The sequence below is a fragment of the Sycon ciliatum genome, chromosome 10 (assembly GCF_964019385.1).
Source record: "Sycon ciliatum chromosome 10, ocSycCili1.1, whole genome shotgun sequence".
Lineage (NCBI taxonomy): Eukaryota > Metazoa > Porifera > Calcarea > Leucosolenida > Sycettidae > Sycon > Sycon ciliatum.
The window spans coordinates 7,881,439-7,905,623 of record NC_088652.1 but is presented as its reverse complement, the minus strand read 5'-3'; the positions used below and the strand labels follow the sequence as shown (position 1 = coordinate 7,905,623).

General features: G+C 45.6%; 3 protein-coding genes across 3 annotated transcripts in view; all 3 read left to right on the top strand.

Moving 5' to 3' along the window:
- The first annotated feature begins 7,782 nt into the window (after positions 1-7,782).
- On the top strand, positions 7,783-12,574 carry LOC135826207 (membrane cofactor protein-like). The gene is made up of 5 exons (XM_065338837.1): positions 7,783-7,914; positions 8,328-8,540; positions 10,369-10,560; positions 11,116-11,328; positions 11,703-12,574. The coding sequence occupies exons 1-5, from the start codon at positions 7,785-7,787 to the stop codon at positions 11,858-11,860; spliced, it is 906 nt and encodes a 301-aa protein (XP_065194909.1). The 5' UTR covers positions 7,783-7,784; the 3' UTR covers positions 11,861-12,574.
- Positions 12,575-13,756: 1,182 nt separating this feature from the next.
- On the top strand, positions 13,757-20,302 carry LOC135825732 (uncharacterized). Its single transcript, XM_065338352.1, has 6 exons — positions 13,757-13,969; positions 15,155-15,357; positions 16,570-16,761; positions 17,427-17,621; positions 18,005-18,199; positions 18,851-20,302. The coding sequence occupies exons 2-6, from the start codon at positions 15,252-15,254 to the stop codon at positions 19,552-19,554; spliced, it is 1,392 nt and encodes a 463-aa protein (XP_065194424.1). The 5' UTR covers positions 13,757-13,969; positions 15,155-15,251; the 3' UTR covers positions 19,555-20,302.
- A 2,355-nt stretch (positions 20,303-22,657) lies between these two features.
- LOC135825720 (sushi, von Willebrand factor type A, EGF and pentraxin domain-containing protein 1-like) overlaps positions 22,658-24,185 on the top strand; it is an 85,366-nt gene continuing 83,838 nt past the window's right edge. Inside the window, exon 1 of the mRNA XM_065338341.1 lies at positions 22,658-23,019. Within this exon, the coding sequence (XP_065194413.1) occupies positions 22,938-23,019 (82 nt within the window). The 5' untranslated portion in view covers positions 22,658-22,937. The remainder of the gene's footprint in view (positions 23,020-24,185) is intronic.

Genomic DNA, 24,185 nt, shown 5'->3' with positions numbered 1-24,185 from the left:
AACATTGTCAGCCTGTTCAAGTCTTTTGGCCTTAGAATAACAATTGACACCAACATCAAGACAACAAACGACCCTAAGTACTACAATGGTTCGGCTGAGACGCCCTTCAAACTTCGTCACGCCAATCACAAGACCTCAATGCGGCATGAAAAATACCGCAACTCCTCCGAGCTGTCAAGCTACGTTTGGTCGCTCAAAAAACCAGGGTCAGGAGTACAACGTGCCATGGAACGTCAAGCGCAGAGCCAAGTCGTACAGCCCAACAACTAAGCGCTGTAACCTCTGTCTAACAGAGAAGCTAGAAATTATCACGGCCGACAAAGCAACCCCCCGGAGCACAAGGTGTGACCTCATCGCCAAATGCCGGTGTACTATAGTAGAATGACCCCCCAGCAGATGGACCCCCGGGCATTGTACTATATAGTAGAGTGACCCCGGGGGCAACAACATAAAGACAACAAACGACCCTAAGTACTACATTGGTTCGGCTGAGACGCCCTTCAAACTTCGTCACGCCAATCACAAGACCTCAATGCGGCATGAAAAATACCGCAACTCCTCCGAGCTGTCAAGCTACGTTTGGTCGCTCAAAAACCAGGGTCAGGAGTACAACGTGCCATGGAACGTCAAGCGCAGAGCCAAGTCGTACAGCCCAACAACTAAGCGCTGTAACCTCTGTCTAACAGAGAAGCTAGAAATTATCACGGCCGACAAAGCAACCCCCCTGGAACACAAGGTGTGACCTCATCGCCAAATGCCGGTGTACTATAGTAGAATGACCCCCCAGCAGATGGACCCCCGGGCATTGTACTATATAGTAGAGTGACCCCGGGGGCAACAACATCAAGACAACAAACGACCCTAAGTACTACATTGGTTCGGCTGAGACGCCCTTCAAACTTCGTCACGCCAATCACAAGACCTCAATGCGGCATGAAAAATACCGCAACTCCTCCGAGCTGTCAAGCTACGTTTGGTCGCTCAAAAACCGGGGTCAGGAGTACAACGTGCCATGGAACGTCAAGCGCAGAGCCAAGTCGTACAGCCCAACAACTAAGCGCTGTAACCTCTGTCTAACAGAGAAGCTAGAAATTATCACGGCCGACAAAGCAACCCCCCTGGAACACAAGGTGTGACCTCATCGCCAAATGCCGGTGTACTATAGTAGAATGACCCCCCAGCAGATGGACCCCCGGGCATTGTACTATATAGTCGAGTGACCCCGGGGGCAATCTACTATATAGTACAATGACCGGGGGTCGTTCTACTTGCCCCCTGTCATTCTACTACAGAGTCCACCAGACTTGTCTTTTCGCACGTGCAGGTAGAAAGGGATGGAGTTTACACCACAGATTCCAGGTGGACATTATGGATTGTGGCAAGAGTCCGGGGTTATGTCCCATTGCTTTGTAAGTTGCTAATCCCTTCCCACTTTGTGTACGTGCTCTTAATTTTCTTTTTTTCTCTTCTTCCGTGGTTGGTCTCACCCTCTCCTCAATTCAATTGGCTGTCTTGACATGCCACGAGGTGCAGAAATAAATAAATAAATAAATAAATGTACTCTTGATTGTGGGAATATGTGGTGAAAAGTCCACAACATTTGTACATAGGTCGCGCACTTTTCCTCTTAAGGAGACATGAACATCCCACCTTGTGTTGGATTGTTTTTGTTTTGGAGTTGGAAGAAAGTTTGCAAGTTCAGTGTTCCTTTGCATTTTCTGTGTGCTCCTTGCTCCTTTTGGATTATTCAGGAGTTCAGGAGTTCACGGACCTCTACTAAAATAGCGGCCGAGGGGGGTCGTTGTACTATAATAGTAGAGTGACCCCGGGGGCAATCTACTATATAGTACAATGACTGGGGGGGGGCCTTCCACTACGGGGGTCATTCTACTATATGACACCGGCACAGCACTAGATACCAGCTGAGCAAGTATTCAGGTGTGACTTTAGCCAAATAGCGCATACTGGCTCTGCTGTAGTACAGGCATCCAGTATGCTTTGCTAAGCAAGGCATGTCCTGGTGTGGCACTGGCTCTGCTGTAGTACAGGCATCCAGCACGCACCTGAATCTTCACACCTGAAAGACTAGTGCAACCATCGCACCCAGCTGTAACTCCTCAGACTTCACTGGCTCTGCTGTAGAGCAGGCATCCAGCACCCAACACCTGAATCCTAACACCACCAAAGAGGCAAGTGCCGTCATTGCACCTAACTGTAACTCGTCGGACTTAATTGGCTCTGCTGTAGTACAGGCATCCAACAGATAGCGCCTTGGCAAATCGGCTCTGCTGTAGTACAGGAATCCAACAGCTAGCACCCCCCCCCCCCCCACTGCAAATTGGCTCTGCTGTAGTACAGGCATCCCACAGCTAGCGCCTTGGCAAATTGCACTGCCCACTATGCTATAGTCATCTAGCACTCAGCTTCACACACTTCTCAGCCGGCAAGTTAGCCCATTGATGACGTATCAGGGGTCCCGCTAAGCCTTACACTTGCTTCCGCCTGCATCCACCTTAAATTCCCACTATGCTTTGACCAGTCTGCATTGAATATTGTTTGCCTGATGATTGCACACAGTGCATGAAACTCGCAGTAGCGAAATATTACGAGTGATCCATTGTTTGTTGACATGTGTCATTGCTCCCCCCAAGAAATTGGATGTTGAGCACTTTTTCTGCAGCTACAGGCATAGTCTTACTAAGTATATTTTTTATTATATTTTTTTATTTTATCCCAAGCAATACATGGCTGGGGTAGCCAATGACCACTTTGCGTGGCGATTGCAGGGTTTTTATAGCCAACCACGGCTATAAAACATGTATGTATGTATGTATGTATGTGTATGTGTCATGTTCTTCGAGAAGTACATTTGTCTTGTCATGATGATTTGATGTAATGGTTCAATGCTTCTTGTTGAAGCGGAGCATCACGGACACTTTAGTGGCGTGTGGAGAATCCATTAGGCATATGCAGATAATGCAGATTGGCAGAATTCGGTACTTTTTCTGGTAAGTTTCATGCATGTTTGGTGTGTGGATAAAGAAATGGAGCAGAATTCGAGGAAATGCCCGCCATAAGGTTTGTATGGTTCTGCCAATTTCACTGCTTTTCGAGCAGAATCTGCCACCTTTTCGAGCATTATCCGCCAATGCCTAGAATCCATTAATACAAAATACAAATACAATCGTCTCGTCCATACCGCTTCTCTGCTCACGGTTGCTGGAAAGTTGCGAAGTGAGTTGTGAAAATGAAGGGAGTTGCATAAAAATTGTCTGCACGCAACTCACTTTTATCACTATACTCACGAAAGCACTGCATTTGTACCACACAAAGTTACACACCAATGGTCAAGTGACTTTGTGGATGGTTCAATAGAACCATCTATTGTGATCATCTCAAAACTATGGCGAATTATGCCGGCATAATATTGGGCATAATCTTGGGATTTCGTCCAAAAATTATGCTCCGGCATAATATACGGATTCCAACGTGTAAGGTCGGCATAATCTTTCGGTTTAGACACAAATTATGCTAAGGGCATAATACAGCTTTGTCAGAAAGCCTGCAGATGTTTTTTTTACCCCAGTTACGACTCCTTGTCATAGCCCTTGGCGGATTATGCCGGCATAATATTTGGCATAATCTTGGGATTTCGTCAAAACATTATGCTCCGGCATAATATACGGATTCCAACGTGAAAGTTCGGCATAATCTTTCGGTTTAGACAAAACTTATGCTTAGAGCATGGCCGTGTGTGTATGCGTGGTTTCTCAATCCTCTATGTACAGCGTGAATACATGATGGAACCGAGCATAATTCAGCATAATTCAGCAAATTTTGTTGGCATAATTGTGGCATAATCAAAAGCATAATTTGACGATTGGCCGAGCATAGTCCGCCAATGGCTACCGGGAAGCGAATCTCAAGCAGAGTGAACCTGTTGTAAATCGCTTGAAGGCAACACGTCCGATTGCCGTATGTTTGTGGTTGAATAAGTTGGATGCCGGATAAATCATCGCTGAACGTGTGATGTTTTCAAGTTACGACTTCATATTGGATCGCACCAGTTGATCCGGAGGCTAGCCGTGCAGCCAAGGCCAACTACATTGTAGTGGACACGTATATAATAATGATTGTAAAATGTACGCGCTCTCCGCTTGCTGCTTACATGTACACGGACGAAAACACTGACCGAGAGCAGAGGTAAATGGAATCAGTAGCCACCTACTGCTCGAGCGTTCTCAGTTACGAGTGATATTATGGCCGCGATCTTGGCTTGAATTAGGACTGGAACCGACTGGACTGGCGTGCGATTAGTCCATGTCATGAGGCGATGCACCATTAACCGACCAATAAAGAACTTTCTCGGCATTGTGTTCAGGAAATTGGGTAAACCTTCACCTGCGAAGAGCGTCTCGAACATCACTATGATGCCTTGAAGGTAGCGCATGCAAAGTAGAACCTACAATGCCTTCTCTGAGGATTATAATGAGGATTATAATGCCACAGGCCATCGCATTGGTGCTCATTATTTTTGCAGGACTGGAAGTCGCAGGTAGGTGTAACACATTTCAACTAGAAATTGGTTTTTAATCCAGTGTGCACTATACGCAGGCATCAAAGTTGTCTCGCACACGCAGTGGTGAGTTAGTCAAGTGAGAATTCAAGTCGGCAGGAAAAGCGGGAGCTACCACGTAGGGAGCAATACAGAACTCCCCAAAGATATTCGTGTGCACGAAAACAACAGAAGGGTGCCGGCAGTACATCAGTGATTTATATGGAAAATTGGACTACCCGAGATGATGCTAGGAAATCCAGAAAGGAGGTGCAAGATAGAGGTGCAAAGCAAAGATGATAAATTGATAACATGATAATATGTTAGAGTCGGATGAAGAGCCAAGGATGAATGTATAGACACGTATCAGCTCGTGATTGCTTGCGCTCACCTTCCCCTTCTTATGCTATTTCTATAACTTAGAACCTTCCAGGTTGGAAGGCTGTTGGAGTGCGCATCCAAGATGTGCTAGAGCTGTTAGTCGGTTAGTTGTATAACGTCAGTACCGTCTGTCAGTGTCGTGCAATGTTATCGCATGAGCTGATTGTTTATTAACTGGTGGTGTTGGTGGACATCTTAGCGTAACTTGCAGTTCTTTGGTCCTTTTTCTTTTCTATTAATAATATTATGGTCCGTATAACTGAGGACTAGATGTGGTAAACTGAGGCTAGGTGTGAAAGTATCAGTGTGAAAACGTCGGAGATGAATCCCAGCGCGAAGTAGATGGCAAAAGCCTTCAATAGTTTGCTTTAAGTGAATAAGTTGAAACGTGATATTATATGCCCAAGACACAGCAGTTCCGGGTATCCATAATCTACCTGTGAGCATAATATTATAATTAGTATCTTCTATCATACATCCTGCCATCTGCGACAAGCTTGCTCATGCAAAATTATTTCCAGTTCCCTTAGCGGATATGAGAATAAGGGGAAATCAAAATCAAGTCAAACTATGCTGCAACTAGGAGAGCATTGTTGTACTTGTTATTATAGCCTGCGATCTACCACGTACTTCGAAGTATTTATATTTGTATCCCTCAGTGCGCAGGCACTGGGTGCACCATAGCTATAATTATGGTGAAAGTATACCTCACGTTTGAACTTCGCGTTGCTTCCATTTACTTTTTCATCCCTACTGCTTGTGTTTGTCTACTGGTTTCGCGTCTGCACTCGTTTTCCACCGCACCCCACTCTTCTTTCCACGTCGCGAAGGGGAAAGGATCATCACCGGTACCTTACTCCCTCCAACTCGTAATCTTCTGAAGTATGCATGTGCTGGATATACTAAAGTAGTTGCCTTTGGAGAGGAATTTCAATTTTTCAAGCCGTGGTTGCCTATACAAACTCTGTAATCACCACCCAACGTGGGCATTGGCTATCCCACGCATGTATTGCCTTGAATAAAACTAAAACTAAATGCCGATATTTCTGTCAATGTTATGATTTGAACTCAGTACTCCTTGTCAGTTTTGTGCCATTTTGTCGTACTCGCTGACTGTATAAGATCTGGTTACGTTGGTGGACAGTTTGTCATAACTCGTAACATTTTGTCCTTTTCCTTTCTTCCTCAAGGTTATGATTGTATTTATATATGTTATGATTGTTAAATCCTTTGATCCCCGAGCTGCAGAGAGTGCTCAATGTCAGAGACAGAGCTTAGTACATAGCAGCCTCAGCGGAGGACGTTCAGGTTGGTTGTAACTCTGAGTTTCATGCCGTTAGGCAATCATCAGACAACTGATACTCGGGTCTACCCAACAGTATGCTTATAAACACATACATGTAGGGCCACAAGCATAAATATATTTAGCGCTAAATCTGGTGTAAGGTATGGCTAGAAAGCTGGCGCGGGCCAAGGCGCGACAGTAGAAGTGCTAGGAGGGTGGCAGGCAACAGGCAGGTGTGAGCATGAAAGCGCGAAAAGAGGCGATGGGGAGGCAGTGTACAGTAGATGGGTGGAGGTGCCAGGAGGATGGCGGGCAATGGGCCAGTGTGATCGCTAGGGGGTCTTTGGGTGATGGGAAGGCGTGAGCAGAGTGGCATAGCCAACAACAGGCCAAGGGATTGTGTTACTACGGAGGATTAGCAAGACGAAATTCGCGTTCGCGTTTGCAAACACTTTTCAGTTCGCGAACTGGATTGCGAACTTTCGCATTTTTCGTTCGGAAAAGTAGTCGGAACACGAATCGCGGATTCGTGTCAGGGCAGTCACAAATTTACCACGCTGTACTGTCTGTACACAATGTACGTCGTGTCAACGCCATGCATGTGCGAATTCTGTTTGCTAATCCTTCTCATAACGCGAATTCCGTCACTGAGTTCGACTTTCCTTGGAGAGCGAACGCGAACGCGAATTTCGTCTTGCTAATCCTCCGTACTATTTAAAAAATATTGATATTGGGGTGCTCAGGCAAAGTGCAGTACAGTACTTGGTCAGTTAATTTGATCGGTGTGAAATTTGCGAGGCGGAACTTATTCTCATGCCTGCATTTCGAGATCATCTCAGACCGCTTGTTGATTAGGAGCTTCTTGGGTGTAGTCAGGATGTGGAATTTTTCCGCGGTACATAGATTGCATTTTTTTACTCACATCTGTATGATCGGCTCCTCTCCCGCACCTTCCATGTAATGGTCAACGGCTTTCCCTCGCTCTTCAGCTCCCATACGTGTTTTGCAAGCTCAGTGCTGTTTTTTGTATTTTTCATGGCGCATGGGGTCAGCTGGTTGACGTCACGGGCTTTGAAAGGTATCTCTGATAGACCGATGTAAATCTTGCTGGTAGATTCTGCAGTGGCCTCATACACTATCTCCTTCGTCTGGCACTCTCCACGTAGCGGGCAGGACTCTTTCCGCGCTTTCATGCTCACACCTGCCTGTTGCCCGCCACCCTCCTAGCACTTCTACTGTCGCGCCTTGGCCCGCGCCAGCTTCCTAGCCATACCTTACACCAGATATAGCGCTAAATTTATTTATGCTTGTGGCCCTACATGTATGTGTTTATAAGCATACTGTTGGGTAGACCCGAGTATCAGTTGCCTGATGATTGCCTAACGGCATGAAACTCAGAGTTACAACCAACCTGAACGTCCTCCGCTGAGTCTGCTATGGTATGTGTGTAATGATTGTTATGATTGTTTTGATATCTTTTTCTCTGTAGAAAATCTTTGCCCAACGCCGAAGTTTGACATAACAACGACTAAAGTCGTAACTAAAGTTAGCATGAGCTCGATGATGCCCTACAAGGCTGAGGTGGAATATCGCTGCAAGCGTGGATATTACTTTGAGGAGGGCGATACCAAGCGCATCGCAATCGTAAAGTGCCAGAGTAACGCGACATGGCAACGGATCCAACCCTGCAAACGTGAGGGAGATGTTTTCTACGCTCATGTGTGTACATGTCGGTACATGTTAAATTAATGCACGCACCTTACTCCCACGGACAAATACACGTATGGCTACTGTATGTGCCTTTTAACAACTCCTGACTTTACTAGATGCTCTGTCTGTAGAGATAGTACGATTGCTTATACCCTGGTGTACACGTATCCAGACTGCATAACGTACAGATGCCCTTCCAGGGAAGGCATGTCCCGCCTCCGATTAATTAATCATGTTAGTGCTCTGTGTCGTGTTCAGTCCTTTTCGACATTGTATGGACTTTCCAAGCTGCTTGAATGATATAGCGGGTAATTCAGATTCTACCTGTGCATACACGACAAACACACCCAAGTAATAGTAGCTAGTCTCATTCTGTGTGATGTGCATGCGATACAGAATTCACTCCGGATATGGTTTGCTCCACGCCAGAATTCGGCACAATATTCTATCAGGTGCACACGGCATTGAATGAAACATTCTTTCCCGGAGAAAAAGTGAAGTATAGCTGTGCAGTTGGCTACACTTTCGGATCTGAAGCTCTGCAGAAGCGGAAGGCCGTCAGGTCCTGCACGACAAACTCTACCTGGTCACCTTTGCTGCCATGCTATGGTAAGCCGTGCAAAATCAATTTTAGTTCATGTGCTTTCCATTGGGCGCATATCTAGTTGCCTCAATGGCGTTTTGGCGTCCTTGAAATCTATAGACAATTTGGACGTCACATAGTCTCTCATAACGGAAATTTGGTCAAAAGTAGCCTTGCCCCTAATGGCTTATACCGTTGTGGACAAGACAATCCGGTCGCACGTCTAGCGACCCCTGGGCGCTGGCCATGCAACCGTGGATAAGCTGTAGATCTACACACAATGTATTCGTGCGGTGCACTGGTCGCACTGGTCGCAACGGGATCAACAATGTACAGTAAGTATCGTTTATAAAGTGACCGGATATAGTGATATACCGGTTATAGTGATAGAACACGTCAAAATCAAAATGAAATCAGAAAAAATACATCTAAAATATCACTATATACACTATTATCGGCTATACCGATATATCGCTTATTGTGATGGACTTCAGGAAGCAAACCATATCAAATGTACAGGAAAATATCGCATATAATGATCAAGAGTGATGATCACAAAACAATTGTTTTTTTCGACGTACTCATGATCTCTTTTTGCACCAACCCATTATTATACCTGCACACACATGTCCGTTTCTGGCTGTGCTACCCCTCGCAATGTACAGGAAAATATCGCATATAATGATCAAGAGTGATGATCACAAAACAATTGTTTTTTTCGACGTACTCATGATCTCTTTTTGCACCAACCCATTAATACCTGCACACACATGTCCGTTTCTGGCTGTGCTACCCCTCGCAATGTGCTCCCTTTGTATGCTCTTGTCCGTTTCTGTATGCACATGTCCTTTTCTGGCTGCGCTACCCCTCGCTCCCTTTGTATGGTATTGTCCTTTTCTGTATCTTTCTGCACGCTTTTTGTCCGTTTCTGGCTGTGTTGCCTCTCACGATGATGTTGCCAACTCGCGTACACAGCCACTCATGTCTATTTCTGGCTCTACGCAACTCGTTGGACACCGAGTACGCGAGTACGGATCCAGCTCAGGCTTTTCTTTTGGAGAACACGCTGAAGAAGCAGCCATGCCACATGATGTATCGAAGTACTAGTACATGTACAGTCTGTACAGTGTACTCGTACTGCACTGCCATGCACTGCTCTGTGTCATGCACCGGTACTCAGTCCGCGGAGCATGCATGCACTTTCAGCATGCTTTTTCCAGCGTGTACGCATCATTTCAAGTGCAGTCATGTGCCATGTGTCGGTCAAACATGCAAATCGGCTATAGTGATGCACCGGATATAGTGATAAATTTTCGAAAATCAAAGGGGCACGTTATATCCGATATTTACTGTACCTATTTGTAGTACCTCCCGGGATCAGTATTTCCACTTGAAATAATATCCACCCAATGCGTCATTCTTAGCATTCTTTTATTCGCTTCCATGTAATTGGGCTTATTGCCCGTTTGGTATTGCGAATTCAAATAAAAAACAACAACAATTACATGTATATGTGCACTGCATGCAGCATTCTGTACGCGCCGAGGGCGCCGGCCCTGGTCAATCGACTGTATTTCCATGTCCACGACAGGACATTGATGGTTCATACTGCAGTCACTTCTTCAGGATGATCTTGCTCTACCCTTAGCACCATTTCTACTTGTAATGATTGTAACACAAGCAATATTTCATCCAATTTCTAGGTATAGTGCCGCCTGCACAAAATTCGCTATTCAGGCGCTTGTTTGAAGGAATCCTGACAAATGGTGACTTAAAGTATGAAACTACCCAGCCACAATAGTTCGTACATCAACACTCACAGGAAAGTTGATATGTCCACGTTTTTCCTTGCAGGATATAAATGCCCAGCACCGAGGTATAACGTGACAACCACTGAAATATTGTCCAAGCCGGGTCCAGTGCCGCACAATACTGAAGTGAAATATCGCTGTAAACACGGGTACTACTTCGAGAGCACCACAAAGCGCATTGCAATCATGAAGTGCCGATATATTGCCACCTGGCAGCAGATGCAACCCTGCCAACGTAAGCGTGAAGACGTTCTCTACGTGCTTGTATACGTGTACATGTATATTTTAATACATTTTACCCATCATTTGCAATAAGCGTGTTCGAAATATCATTCGAAAATACTTGTTAATGACTTGGTATTATTTTTGTGTTTTTTTTGCTTGCGATCGGGTCGCGAGTCACTCTAAGCTCTGCGGAAGAGATCCATAGATTAAACGGGTCAATACGAGACCTCTACGACTTTTAGGTTCAACAACACTCATCAATTTCTTCAGACGTTCTGAGGACTGTTTCTGAACTTAGGACTGACAGAGAGTCCATTTCTGTCAATAGAAGGCTTATTCAGAGTAGTCCTTTTTACATTTAGCCAGTTTTGACTCCCACTATAAGTGAAGGACAATAAGCTCGGAGTCACTGAAGGAGACGGCTCTCAACAAGGGCTTTTGTCAATGTCTGTCACTTTGCTTTTCCTTCCTCCAGGCTAATCTTCTGTAGTTAAGTCATAGATCAATCTGTAAGAAAAGAATCTTATTACTATTTCATGTATGTCGTATGCCCAATGGACTACAGCAATCCCTCCAGGAAAGGCTTGCCCTGCTCCCGATTTCGCCTCAACTCTATATCTAGCACACACCGATTTGAAGCAAGCATTCTTCTTCCATGATAGGGTAAAGTACAGCTGCAAGGATGGCTACGAGTTCAAGACCGTTGATCCACAGAGGCGAAAGGCAGCCATCTTCTGTACGAGAAACTCGACTTGGTCACATTTCGAATCTTGCTATTGTAAGTGAGGTCGTCCTATAGAAAATCATTTTGGGTGTTGTTGCATATCATGGGCTGCATGGAAGCTTTGGTTTGAATTGTACCTCAAATAAGGTTGGGAGTAGAAATATAAAATGGTTGAAAATCGATTCTGGAATCATACAATTTTAAACCTTGAACAAATTGGCTTGTTGCATTGTGATGTCTGCGGCTTTCATACTTTTCATAGCTATTATTAAAGTATTTGTAAAATGGCATTAACTCATTTGTAAAATGACATCTGTTTCCTTTTCTCAAGAGCAGGTACATGTTTCAATCAGTCGACTAAAGTGCCTGGAAGTGCCTACAGTCGCGCTAATTAGTTTGTTTACTCTGAATATTTCCCCTGCATACAGCATCTAATGAGGACGTGAAGGAGACCAGTCAGGTGCCCGCGATTGTAATACCATTAGCTGCAACTGCGGCCTCGGGCATCGCTCTTGTTACCATCGTTCTACTAATTCGCGACCACAGGAAGAAGAGTAACCCACACGCAACACAACCCCAGAGCTAACTGACTGCAAGCGGATGCGGTGATGCGAATTTGCGGGAGACCAACATCAACGATGAAGGCGAGTGTGTGGGCGATGTACACATGACTTTTAGCAGTGCCTCCACTGCAGCAACAGCTACGGAAGGTAGTACAGAGGATGCTAAGACCACCACCGCAACGCCGGAAGTGGCTAGGACAAGTATCCGAGAGTGATTGTTACACAGAGCACCGGGATGGAAAGTCCCGACCAATACCAACCGCTGCACATGTCTACGCAGTCAAGGCTACTCTACCTGGTATCTATAGGGCACTGGTCGATAACGACACCATTGATGTACTTGAAATACATGTGCCACAGTGGAGGTTTTCTAATCATGTTTTTAAATCTGTTAAATTATTAAAGGCGTCGAGATTAGGTCCTTGTGCGTTCCGGCTGTGGAGTTTAGTCCCACTCATTCAATGCACATCACTGTGTATGACATCAAGAACTTCAACGTTTGGTTGAGTGTTTGGTAAGTTGCGCAAGACACCTGTTCATTTCATTGGCTTTTCATTGCGTGTATTCTTCTTATTCACGTGGGTGGCTTCCGAAACATTCCACACTGCCTGTCCTGGCTTGCGCTTTCATTATCAATCCAGATATGTATCAACATGCTCTGATTTGCTTCAGTTCTGTGCTTGTGTAGTTCATGCCTTCTCCCATATTCTTCAAAGAATATCCGTTTTACTGCGAAGTATGTATAATTATTAATTTTGTTTTCTACTGTATTATCCAGCGTCCGTCTTTGATAAACTCTCTTCAAATGCTAGAAGACCTGATGGTGTGGACGCATTTTAACAGCAATGGACAACATCGCCACACGCTCCACATCACCTAGGATAAAGCCTACACTGCTCGATACCAAGAAAAGAGGGATGAGTGGAAGAGGGCATGGGAAAAGAAAGTGAACACTATGACGCTCCAATTCCTTTCTGCAGGAAACCGTGTAGCCCGTTTTCATTTTTTTCTCTAGCTCTGTACACTTCTGCTACAAGCAGCCACACTAGTGCCATTTTGTTTTCAAACGAGAATTGGGTTTTTGAGCGGGGCCCCACATGTGTGTATGGATGCTTATTCGTCCGTCGACTGCGCCAGATTTATTCCCACTGTCACAGTTACTCACTGAGAACCTTCACTTCCTTTGCCCCGGAGACTCCCTTTGATAGGCATCCATTTGCCTCCGGAGAATCCTTGAAAAAAATAATATCAATATAATATCAATATTAGTTGAGAAGTGAGAGAATTATTTGCGGGTACGGCCAAACTATTGAACACAGCAAACGGTCCCATTCATCCTATGCACGGTTTGCCATTCAGAAGTGTTTCTCTAGTTATGGATGACCGTCTAGGTGCACAGCGATGTACACATGTTCTTTTCCTTTCCTGCTGTGCCTAGAGCTGGAAAAGAATCCGTTCACAGATGGGTTTTCGTGTGGCATTCAATGGAACAGGGGAAGCTTACCTTAGGCAGCAAGAACCCGTTGCGGACGGGTTGTTCGCAACACATCCTGCTGGTTTTGGTTGGTCCGACAGGATTGCCATGGAAGATGTGTTCTGTTTTAGAAGTTGAGCTGTTGTCTAGAGTACGCGCAAGACTAAAACCGGGCCCTACCATACGCAGACTACGATAGGCACGTAAACATGATTAGGCAAATCGCTGAGGCAAATTACCATTACACATAGCCGATGTACAATGCGCTGGAAACTAAAATCCGACCACTGAGCGGTGCGCTCACATCGCAAAGACCCAAAACGGGATAGTAAAACTACGAAATAGAGATCGCTAGAATGTGGACGCACAGCTCAGGGGTCGGATTTCAGTTGCCAACACTGTACTTGGAAGTGCTTACAGAGAAGGCTGCATACGAGCCAGCATTCATCTTGATGTCGCGGCAATAATAAAAGCTATCAAGGAGAAACATGTGCAAAATCTGTAGATGTCTCCAGAACTTTGTCCATACGGTTTCTGGAGAAACATACTGTGTTCTGCTGTATGCACATCTGGTGTGAGTCAACCATGATCTGCTGGAGGGTATTCTCGCTGATTCTCGTGATTGTGTACGGCAGTGCTTTGGCAAAGAAGGATGTAGGTGAGTAACACTTTACATAGCTACTTCGTTCTTGCCATAGAGCTATGCATGTGTAAAAATATTATTCAAAAAAATTGCATGGTTCGCGTGAGACTCGACTGGAGGCCGGGTTTCGGCATCAGCAGGAACGCCACCACCCTCTAGGATCAAGGCACAGATGCAGCTCTTTAGAGGTGGGAGGTGAGTAGATCACACCCACCACAAAGTGGTCAAAGACCGAAAATTCTATTCGCTGCATGCATGTGTAGTGGCATGAAAAAAGGACGAGTTTTAACTAGTAATAGTCCGCCAAAGTAACGAGATATTATACAACCAGATAGTGCGACAACAAAGCACTTAACTGACAAAGAAAGTTAGACATGCAACATTGAGCAAAGTTTTGATTTGTTTGTCTATAATTCATTTGTGCCAATGCATTGGAAGTGCGGTATCTGAAAAGGTGAGCAACGGACTCATATTCACACAGGAATGAGCTTTATAAAAAACAACACACTGTAGTGACGTTGCAGGAGGACGCAAAAATGAAATTTTTGCAAGAGTTGAACCTTGGGAGGGCGCCTAGCACTGGTTGAAGGAGACCTTAGGAACGGATACGGTGATGTGCAGGCTTGATTTCTCGAGAGTGAAAAAGCAGGCAGGCAAGTGTCCTTCCATATACATAGGAATTTCTTTTCTTTTCTTTGCTTCACATTATCATATTCATCAATTAGTAGGAGCCGTGGTTGGCTCTGGCCATCCCGGCAACAAGGCCGATATGCCTGTTCGATTGGTGAATAAAAATAAAAATACCGTAACATACCATACCATACAGAGGTTTCCATTGTATTGGCGAAAGACCCTGGGAACTCGTTTCCAACCCCTCCTGTGCGTATCCCCTGTGATAAAACCGTAACATGAGAAGGCGTGGAGGACCTCACCAACACGTTTGCACATCTTTGATTGTTAATACACCTGTGTAAGACCTCTGAAAAAGTGCTATTTTAATGTTGAATGGTCGCTCCTTGGATGGCGATTACGCTATACCTTAGAGATAGAGTGTTGCTGGCAATAAGCCAGGGTCCCTGGTTCAAGTCCCGGTGGTGCATGACAGTCAAGTGGTTCTTCAGACTTTTACCGTTTATAACTTTCCCTCACACGTCAGAAGAAGGCTTCTACTTAATCATTTCTATGCTGTTCATTCCACAGATCGCAAGTGCACCAAACCCCAGCTAGTTTACATCAGAAAGTCTCAGCAAGCATCACTAAAGGACTTTTACAGCTCCACTGAAACTGTCGTGTTCAGATGCAGAAAAGGTTACCAGTTCGCCAGCCAACCTCGCTAGGAACGCGCAGTATCGCCTGCTCGAAAACGGGAACATGGACGCCTCGGATTATTCCACATTGTCAGGGTAAGGCGTGAGAGATCAGTTCGAAGACACGCTGATGTAGCACTGTCGTACGGCGAAGAACGAAGCGCCGAAGAACGGGCAGACTAGAATTTTACCAAGCACAGCATACCAATGTACTTGTACTCGAAGTATACACGGTGACTCAACTCTGCATAGACTGTAATCCATGAAAATCGGAACGGTCTAGGCTGGGAGGCTGCCTCCCCCCGTCCCCGTTCTGCGGCGACCGACAGTAGAGAGGTTTAGTCCCACGTAATCCGTGGGTACTTTACGTGGGTGTACCACGTGATACTCAGTGACCCACGTACAGACGTTTTCTGATTCACGACATACCGTGTATGGAGGCTCACCCACGTTCCGCCAGAACGTGGGTGAAAATCAGAATGGAGCGCATTGTGCGAGCTGTGAGGGTGCTCAGCTGAAGAAGTTTCCGAAGCACGAAATCAAAATATTGGATGAGCTTCTTAGGCCGGGGTAGCTTCGTCTTTGACCAGGTTTTGGCCTTTAGCTTCATGCTTTTGTTTGTTCGGTGTGACTAAACTCAACATTGCAACGTGGGTGCCCTTCATCCACTTTACGTGGATCACCCACGTACGCGTTTCCGTTACGTGGGAACTAAACCTCCCTACTACTGTCCGAGTACCGTATATTGGCCAATGAATGGTGATAGATTTTGATGTCACCTACACTCTAACTGATTGGTTGATTCGCATACAGTGGTCCCTCTATAATCCGGCACCATTTGGGCCACGAAAATCTGCTGGATTAGGGAGGGTGCTGGATTAACAAATCTGATTTACTGCTGCAATGTACATGAAGGGGACATTTTGGCTACTGAAAATTGTGCTGGTTTATCGAGGGTGCTGGATTATAAAGTGCCGGATCAGAGAGGGACGACTGTATTCATTTTACTTCACCAGAATAAACAGGCATTATTGTTGTCTGGCTTGGACAAGGGAATTGTACAAGCCTTCATGAAATGACAAAAAGAAACAGGAAAGAAAATATTACTTGTACATGAGAGTGTGAGGCATGCAGAATGAAGAGAGAGTGAGAGAGTGAGAGAGGCGCCTACTGTGAATTTCTCGCCGGCATCATCTGTTGCGAACAGCGTGCACTAGATGGTCTCAATGGTTCACTTCCTTCTTGAATTGTGGTACAGTATTATTACTCTAGGTGGTAAATTGAAAATCTGCGTGTGATCCTTTGCAGCAAGACCTTGCCCCAAGCCAGTGTTTGACGAGAACACAACAGGTATCACTTGGTTGGAATCGGGCCTGCGTGTCAAGAGTAAAGTCGAGTATCGCTGCGCCAGTGGGTACCGGTTTTCAGGAACAGCTGAAAACACTGCAACCATTTTGTGCCAAAGAGATGAAACCTGGTCGCAGCAGAAGCTTTGCGAGCGTAAGGGAATTGGTTTGTGATAGATATTTTTCGTTCACATGCCTGGAACGAGCCATACTTGTAGCTCTCTTTCTAAAAGTGTCCCACCTTTTTTGTAACGCTCACTGTGATTCTCGCAGCTAGAACTTGTGTGTTTGAAATTACTCCAATCTCACTCCTACGTCGAATTTCACATCGACATCATGGTCCAATCTGTTCCGAATATGACATACATGATGTTAGCATTGTTGCCGTAGTATCTTGATCTATAGTATGTATCAGTATTCTCTGCGGGAAACTACCCGCAATGCCAGTACCCTGGACGCATTTAAATCTGCTCACTAGATTCACCATCACCTGTCCCTCCCATGCTTCTCCGTCTTGGCCATTACTTTTCTTCTTTAATTATTTTATTCACCATGGTTGGTTAACACCCACATCTCCCTTACTGGCTGATTTTCTTTTCATGCCATGAGGTGTTGTCTATACTAATAATACTAAAAATGATGATAGGAACAAGAAAATCGATTATGGGTTTTCAATAATATTTTTGTTATAAAATACACAGTAAATACATGTCGAACAAGTAACGTAGTTGCGTGATGTCTGCGGCCTTCATCCTATTCATAGCTATATTAATACTAATAATACTAATAATATTAACATCTGTGTATGATCGTTTGCAGCAAGAACGTGCCCCGACCCACCGTTTGATGGGAATACGACGACAGTTATAACACAGTTGCGGTCGGTGTTGCGTTTTAAGGACGAAGTCGAGTATCGCTGCGCAAGTGGGTACCAATTCTCAGGAACAACTGACAACTCTTCAACCATTGTGTGCCAAAGTGATGGAACCTGGTCAAACCAGAGACTTTGTGAACGTAAGGGGTTTGGACTGTTATACACATCACCGGATTATCTGGAATAGGGGCCGGTCTTCTATTACCGCTTGTCTGAAAAAGGCGCTGCAGCATTTCAGGGATTTGCGTGGATTTTTTTCAAATTGGGTGAAATGTCAGGGCTCGCAACATACTGAGCGCCTTGGCCAGTAAAAATGTCGACATGTATCACTTTCTTTTTCCTGTTTCATTATAATGTTTAGTGCAAAAATACATTAAAAGTGACTTTCATTTAGCTTCCAGATGGGCCCTGTTGGAAAGCACAGTACCTTGCAGTAGGCACAGTATGTGTCAGGACACTTGTACAGAAACCCTGGTCTAATCAGTTTTTGTAATGTACACGTACGGACCACTCTCTTCTGCAGCAACGGGTTGCCCTACGCCGATGTTTAACCTTACGACAACGGACGTTGCGACAAATCTGAGCTCCATGCTGCAGTCCGACAATGAAGTCCAGTATAGCTGTGCTCAAGGGTACACATTTCCACGCAACATGCCACGCACCGCCTCCATCGTGTGTCAAGATAATGCGACCTGGTCTATGCAGCAGCCCTGCCAACGTAAGGAATAGTCTAGTTAGTATTGGGCTTTCGTTTGTAGGATATGGTATCAGCAAATACCCATATCTCAAGCTGACTGGTTGCCCAACGTTAGTCTTCCAAAACTGCATCATTAAAAAGAGTTCATGGTTCGCGCGAAACTGAGTTTTACCTACGTGTAGGATCGCCAACACCACCGCCACCACCACCACTACCACGCCACCATCACAACTACTTGCACATGTTTAGGGGAATGTATTTGGGAGCGTGGATAGTGATTGCATGTGTTATGTGCGATCTCGTGCTTCGTTAAGCCAGTCCAACTAACTGTCACGCGAGTACTGCATGAGAAACGTGTGACGTGGTCTTAAAAATCCAAGAATAAGCGCAATACGAAAAAACTAGGTTGGGAGTTGGTATTTCGGAGGACAAGTGGCGACTATGATACAGCCCATGCGAACAAAAAAAGCCCGAGCTCGCGTCAGACTCCATTGGACCGAGTTTTACGAATGTTTAGGTATACTACCAACCACCACCGCCACCACCACACTCCATTATTCACCCCCGTGTGACTGTGCATTTTAGTATTAAGTTAAAAACAAAAAATAGAATGAAGCCAGGAAGGACTGCTTAGTACATATCTGTTATGGCTGTGCTCAATCTTCACCGCAGGGATAGAGCCTCTAGCCAACCCGAAGACGTCTGCAACTGGCATCATCGTGCCCGTGGCAGTAGCCGTTTCCCTCAGTGTGGCAGCCATAGGCCTCGTGTTGCGCTATCGCCGGACGATAATCGCTTCAGCCAGACTGCGCATGGACAAGAGGACAGTGAACGAGTTTCCCGATGGAACAGTGCAAGGCCCCGCTGGCGGAAATATGGCTGCGTGCGTGGATGCCGCACCAATGCCTCCCAGCGTACAGTTTACCTGCACCGTTCAGTCGTTCGCGAAGTTAGATTCTCCGGATGGCCAGGAAACAACCTCTCCCACTCAGTGTAATGACTACACATTGCATCCAGAAGTCGGTATGAGGCAGGACACGGTTCCAACAGCTCCAGCCCCACTCACTGGGACCCAAAGTAGCAAGAACCCAGTGGTATACTCCGAGGCCCACGCAGCGATACTGGGTGCATCGCATGCTGTGCCTACTGAAGCTACCTCGCCAACTACGAATGAAGACCTGTATGTGAACACTGGCCCACGCTCTGAAGATCTATATGAAGCTGTGAAGGCTTATGCTGGTGCGCTGGCTCAGCATCAAGGCATAGAAGCACCGTGCAGTACGTTCGACGGGCAGCAAGGTGTTGACCTTTCGCTATCGCCAGAAGATGAGTACATGAATATGACCGTGAGGTCCAGGGAAATATCCGGCTCTTAGGCACATGCTTTCAAGCGCCGTGTCTAGCGGGCTGCGCAATCTTTACACAGTGTGTTCATGTGAAATCCGACCTTATGTACAATAGCATACACGATGCAGGCACAGATCGCCCCGGAACGTGCAGTGAATGGTGGTCTGATTCATTGCTGAAACAGGATTTCAACTTGTGCAACAACACACATGCATATTTAGAATACACAGTAGAAGAAGAGTAAGTGCAGTGCTGGCAACTGAAATCCGACCCCCCTAGCGGTGCGCTAGCCGCGTTAGCGATTCGTACGATCCGCTAGGGGGGGGGGGGGTCGGATTTCAGTTGCCAGCATTGTACATGTATACCCGTCTCTTGGAGTTTAACCATAATTATAGCACAATCATCATAGTTATGAATTATTGTGATCAGCATCCGCACATGCACAATCCATTCAAATCGTAGTGTTCACGCCACAGCATACACGTACATGTAAAGTCACATAATTACGTGCATGTTACAGTTATAATATCACCAGTGGAAATGAATTACGTGTTTGTCTGCTACTGGTATGCCGTTACTATTGTTACCAAAGCAGCCATGAGACATTCACTTTGAACGCATTTGGTGTCATCAGTTGGAACTCGTATTTTCAATTTGCCTGTGTGAGGCTGTAATCTCGTACTTGTAAAAACGGTCTTTAAATACTCATCAACCGTAACCCCTTACATCAGATTCCCCATTCTGTTTACCTATTGAAAATGTGTCTTTTGTGCTCGACGCTTTGTTCCTGGAGTGGTGAATGAAGTCGGTAAGGGAGCGTGGGGCGTGGGGAGGGGGGTGGGTGGGGAGGGGGGGGGGGGGTGGTGGGTGTAAAGTGGGACATGTAGGTAGGTATGTTCTATGTACGTAGTTGTATGGGTTCGAAATAGCAAATGGGCAGTATCGCCCAATTACATTGAAGAGAATGCAAAAATGGATGATAGTATAAATTGTACAATACACATGGTAATATGGCGGTAAATACACGCCTGTCTATACATGCGCTATAAGCTGCAAAGTTACACTGGCACAGACCTCTCCTTCTCACCACCACCACCATCAGTTCGCATCTGTTCATCATCAGCTCATCAATATGTCATCCAAGAAGAAGATTTCCGGATGAGTCCAGCGGGAACGAAACGTACGTCGCAATCGACCTATGTCGTTGTCGCGGTATCTGCTAAGCGCCATGCGCTACCTTATGTACCAGCATGCTAGGTCGGATACTACTAACCACGCATCAACTAGGTGCCATACGCCAACTGATGGTGATGGTGGCGAGAAGCAGAGCTCTGTGTCAGAGTATCTTTGCAACTCATAGAGCGAGTGTGGGCAGGGGAGTATTTACCGCCATATTTCCCCGATGTGTATTTACCACCATATGGATCTAAAGTAGGTAGAGCTGCAGGATGCTATTCAACAGTACCCCCCCCCCTCCCGCCCCCAACTCGTACAAGACAACACAGAACATAACAATTACACTAAAACCAATACAAGCAATAGCGCACCAGCAAAAAACAACAAAACTACTTCAGTATCTCTTATTGGCCTCTGCCCATCGTGATAAACAACAACAACAGCAACACTTGTATCGAATTAAAATGTCCAAAGCAGAAAAATTAACACCGTGCCGATGCGTCTCGTTTCACATACGTATTCATATACCCTCCATGAAAAAGTATGGGGACATGGAGAGGGATAATTTCGACTGAACACCGTCAAATCCAGCATCGAGCATTCAATTTTAGCTATGTGTATTTGTATATAGTTCATCCACAAAAGTTGGTGGTATCAGATGGCTATCCGTGGAAGGATGTTTTAAAGAAAGAGAAACGGAGTTTGCGTGAACGCTTGATAGAGGCTTTCGCCGATTACTTCATTGCGAACGTTGCTTTTGGGTGAGTGCAAGAGCTAATTGTCTGGAAGACATTTAACGTACATGGACTCGTGGAGTAATCATTTGACTGCTACAAAACACAGTTATCTAGTTGAATTTGGGAGACAAGTACCTCACCCCACCTGATGCACTGCTTGGAAACCCATGGCAGGGACTGTCAGCCCCCCCCCCCCCCCTAGTTATTTCACAGTGCTAGGATCGTTTGCGCCTAGCTGTAATGCATTGCATGTAATATCTTTGCCCGAAGCACCCGTACGATATTGTTATCCAGCACATATTCTCATCGTGTTAGCACCAGGTATACCAAAAACGGCAAAAATCTTTCAAACCCTTCCATTGTATCAGAGTGTCTCTACACCAAAGTGCTGCCCGTTCCGTATTACGGAGCATAGGACCTTCAGCGATGAGATCTGCATGATCGAATCATGTGTGTGAATAAGTATACGCCACTGTCTTGAACAACATGCAGTCGTGTTCTAGTTTGTCTAACAATGTTGCCTGCGGTGTGCATGCCTTGGGGAGCTTGGATGAAACAAGCGAACAATTGATTGCGATATGCATGGATGATTGTGGGTGAAGTGAGAATAGTAGTAGACAAATCCCAAAGGCGTATATTGACTTTACGAGTCTCGGCTTTGCACAGGGAAACTGTCGTGGAACTCCACTCCTCTTGGCGCTCCGCACGATTTCCCTGTCCGGTCCCCATCTGTTCACCACCAAGAAGTGAATGTCGCAGATGGCTGTCCATGGCCGGGATGTTTTCATGGAAGTGAGTGTCAGCTTGAATGAACACAGATGGCAGATTGCTGCGATGACTTCCTTGTTGTCTTGTCTTGTGCACTGCAAGATTTCACCGTTTGACCAATTCATTCCTTGCTAAAGTACCTCTTCAGGCCGCTAGAATATATTCTCATGGATCTCGCCTGTGGAGAGGTCATATGTGGCGCGCGTTGTGCTTGGAATAGCGCATGAGAACAACTACAGTGGTGCTACAGTGCATACAGTGCATACAGTGCATACATCTGCATTACTCGTCGATAATGCAGATACAGTGCTGGCAACTGAAATCCGATCCCCTGAGCGGTGGGCTCACATTCTTTGCGATGTGAGCGCACCGCTCGGTGGGTTGGATTTCAGTTGCCAGCCCTGTAGATGCGGCTGCTACACGGGGAGCTTCAGCGAGATCCCAGCATTGGAGCCAGGGTAGAAAACGAAGCCAGTGGTCAACACGTACATAGGAAACCTCACCCGCATTCGATTACTTCTTACAGCAGCGTAGATCCCCCTCTTTGCGCCACTTCTAATCCTGATCCCGTCCCGTTTATGGTGCTCTCATGTCTTGGACCTGGTTGCTTCTGATCAAAGTACTCCCGCACTGTTTCTGATTCTCGAGTGCCACGCCATACTGAGTGCACAACCTATACAACCTTATTCGGATGAGTCTTCGGTGATTCGCTGACTCCAGCCGAGTTGAATATGTCAGTTCTACTGACACTGATCCCTGTGATAATAGGGCTTTCTGTTGTACGCTGTGACTCTTCTTCTTCTGATGAACAACGTAAGGGCTATGTTGATATAGAAGACTTCGTAGCACGCCACTTGGCGATATTGTATTACTAAATATCCTGGTCATCACGATCAGTTTGCCATAACTTCAATATTTTATTCTTTACGGTAGCATTGGTACAACACTGCATATGGGATATGTGCCTATTGTTGTGTATAAGACTGTAAGAAAACCAGGGTTCAGCATCTGCAGCACAGTGGAGGGCAGCAAAAATGATTTTCTTGAAATTCATAGTGTCGTGTATTCAAATCCTGTTCGTTCTCTTCCTTTGTTTTATGTATGTACATTTTCGCTTTGAAGAGGAGAAAACTGTTAGAAGTCCCTCCAAAGTGGGAAAAATACAATGCCTAAGTGGTCAATATAAACAATATATCTGAACAATCGACATTATGGCTATACGGATAATTATAGGATCAGTCGAGGATCACAAGAATTAATGGAGGGCGATATAGAAGAGTGATACACGATGGTATAGCTCCTCAGGGGTTCGCAGGAGTGTGAACATCGACGAATCCCATCCAGTTGAAATGTTTCACAGGGACAACCTTGATGACCTCAGACCACTCAAAGAGGGCAATGAGCTCAAACATTTCGCTGTCCATCACTACAATTTCTCCTAAAAGTTCCGAAATCGAACAGTTTGCACGTTGGCCTGGAACATCCTCAACCCGGACATGTCAGTCGGAAGAATATCTGCAAATGAAACAGTATGAAATAGCAGCAAATATTCGCATTCGTTAGTCAAGTTGAAAAAACTGCTACATACATTCTACAGAACAGTCACGTGTATGCAGATAGGACGACACATCGCACATAGGTGCATTTTGGTGCATTTATGCAACAACAGGTCCACAAAGGACACCTTTAATTAACAGTCTCGCTTATCTCGTGACAGTAAAGCAGAGAATGATAAAGCGTTGGCAACAGAATTCCGACCAATATTTTTCGTGCTGAAGTGGAGCACCGATTCTAGTGGTCTCTAACGTTATTTCCCGCGTTGGGTCTTTGCTTTGTGAACGCGCCACTGTAGGGTCCAGATTTAAGTCGCCGGTATTTTAGTATCCGTGTTTGTAGTCAAATCACTGCCAGTTCGGTAGCAGTTTGGTATGATGCCAATGGGTTTCCTGTATGTTCTCCACCCCATACCGCCCGCACAT

What these genes read in the sequence shown, in the direction of transcription:
- LOC135826207 (XM_065338837.1), top strand. Translation starts at nt 7,785, where the DNA reads ATGCCCTACAAGGCTGAGGTGGAATATCGCTGCAAGCGTGGATATTAC. An exon ending in ACGGATCCAACCCTGCAAAC is followed by an intron (nt 7,915 to 8,327) that starts GTGAGGGAGATG and finishes CATGCGATACAG; the next exon opens with AATTCACTCCGGATATGGTT. An exon ending in ACCTTTGCTGCCATGCTATG is followed by an intron (nt 8,541 to 10,368) that starts GTAAGCCGTGCA and finishes TTTTCCTTGCAG; the next exon opens with GATATAAATGCCCAGCACCG.
- LOC135825732 (XM_065338352.1), top strand. Translation starts at nt 15,252, where the DNA reads ATGCAGAAAAGGTTACCAGTTCGCCAGCCAACCTCGCTAGGAACGCGC. An exon ending in GATTATTCCACATTGTCAGG is followed by an intron (nt 15,358 to 16,569) that starts GTAAGGCGTGAG and finishes GATCCTTTGCAG; the next exon opens with CAAGACCTTGCCCCAAGCCA. An exon ending in TATGCAGCAGCCCTGCCAAC is followed by an intron (nt 18,200 to 18,850) that starts GTAAGGAATAGT and finishes TCTTCACCGCAG; the next exon opens with GGATAGAGCCTCTAGCCAAC.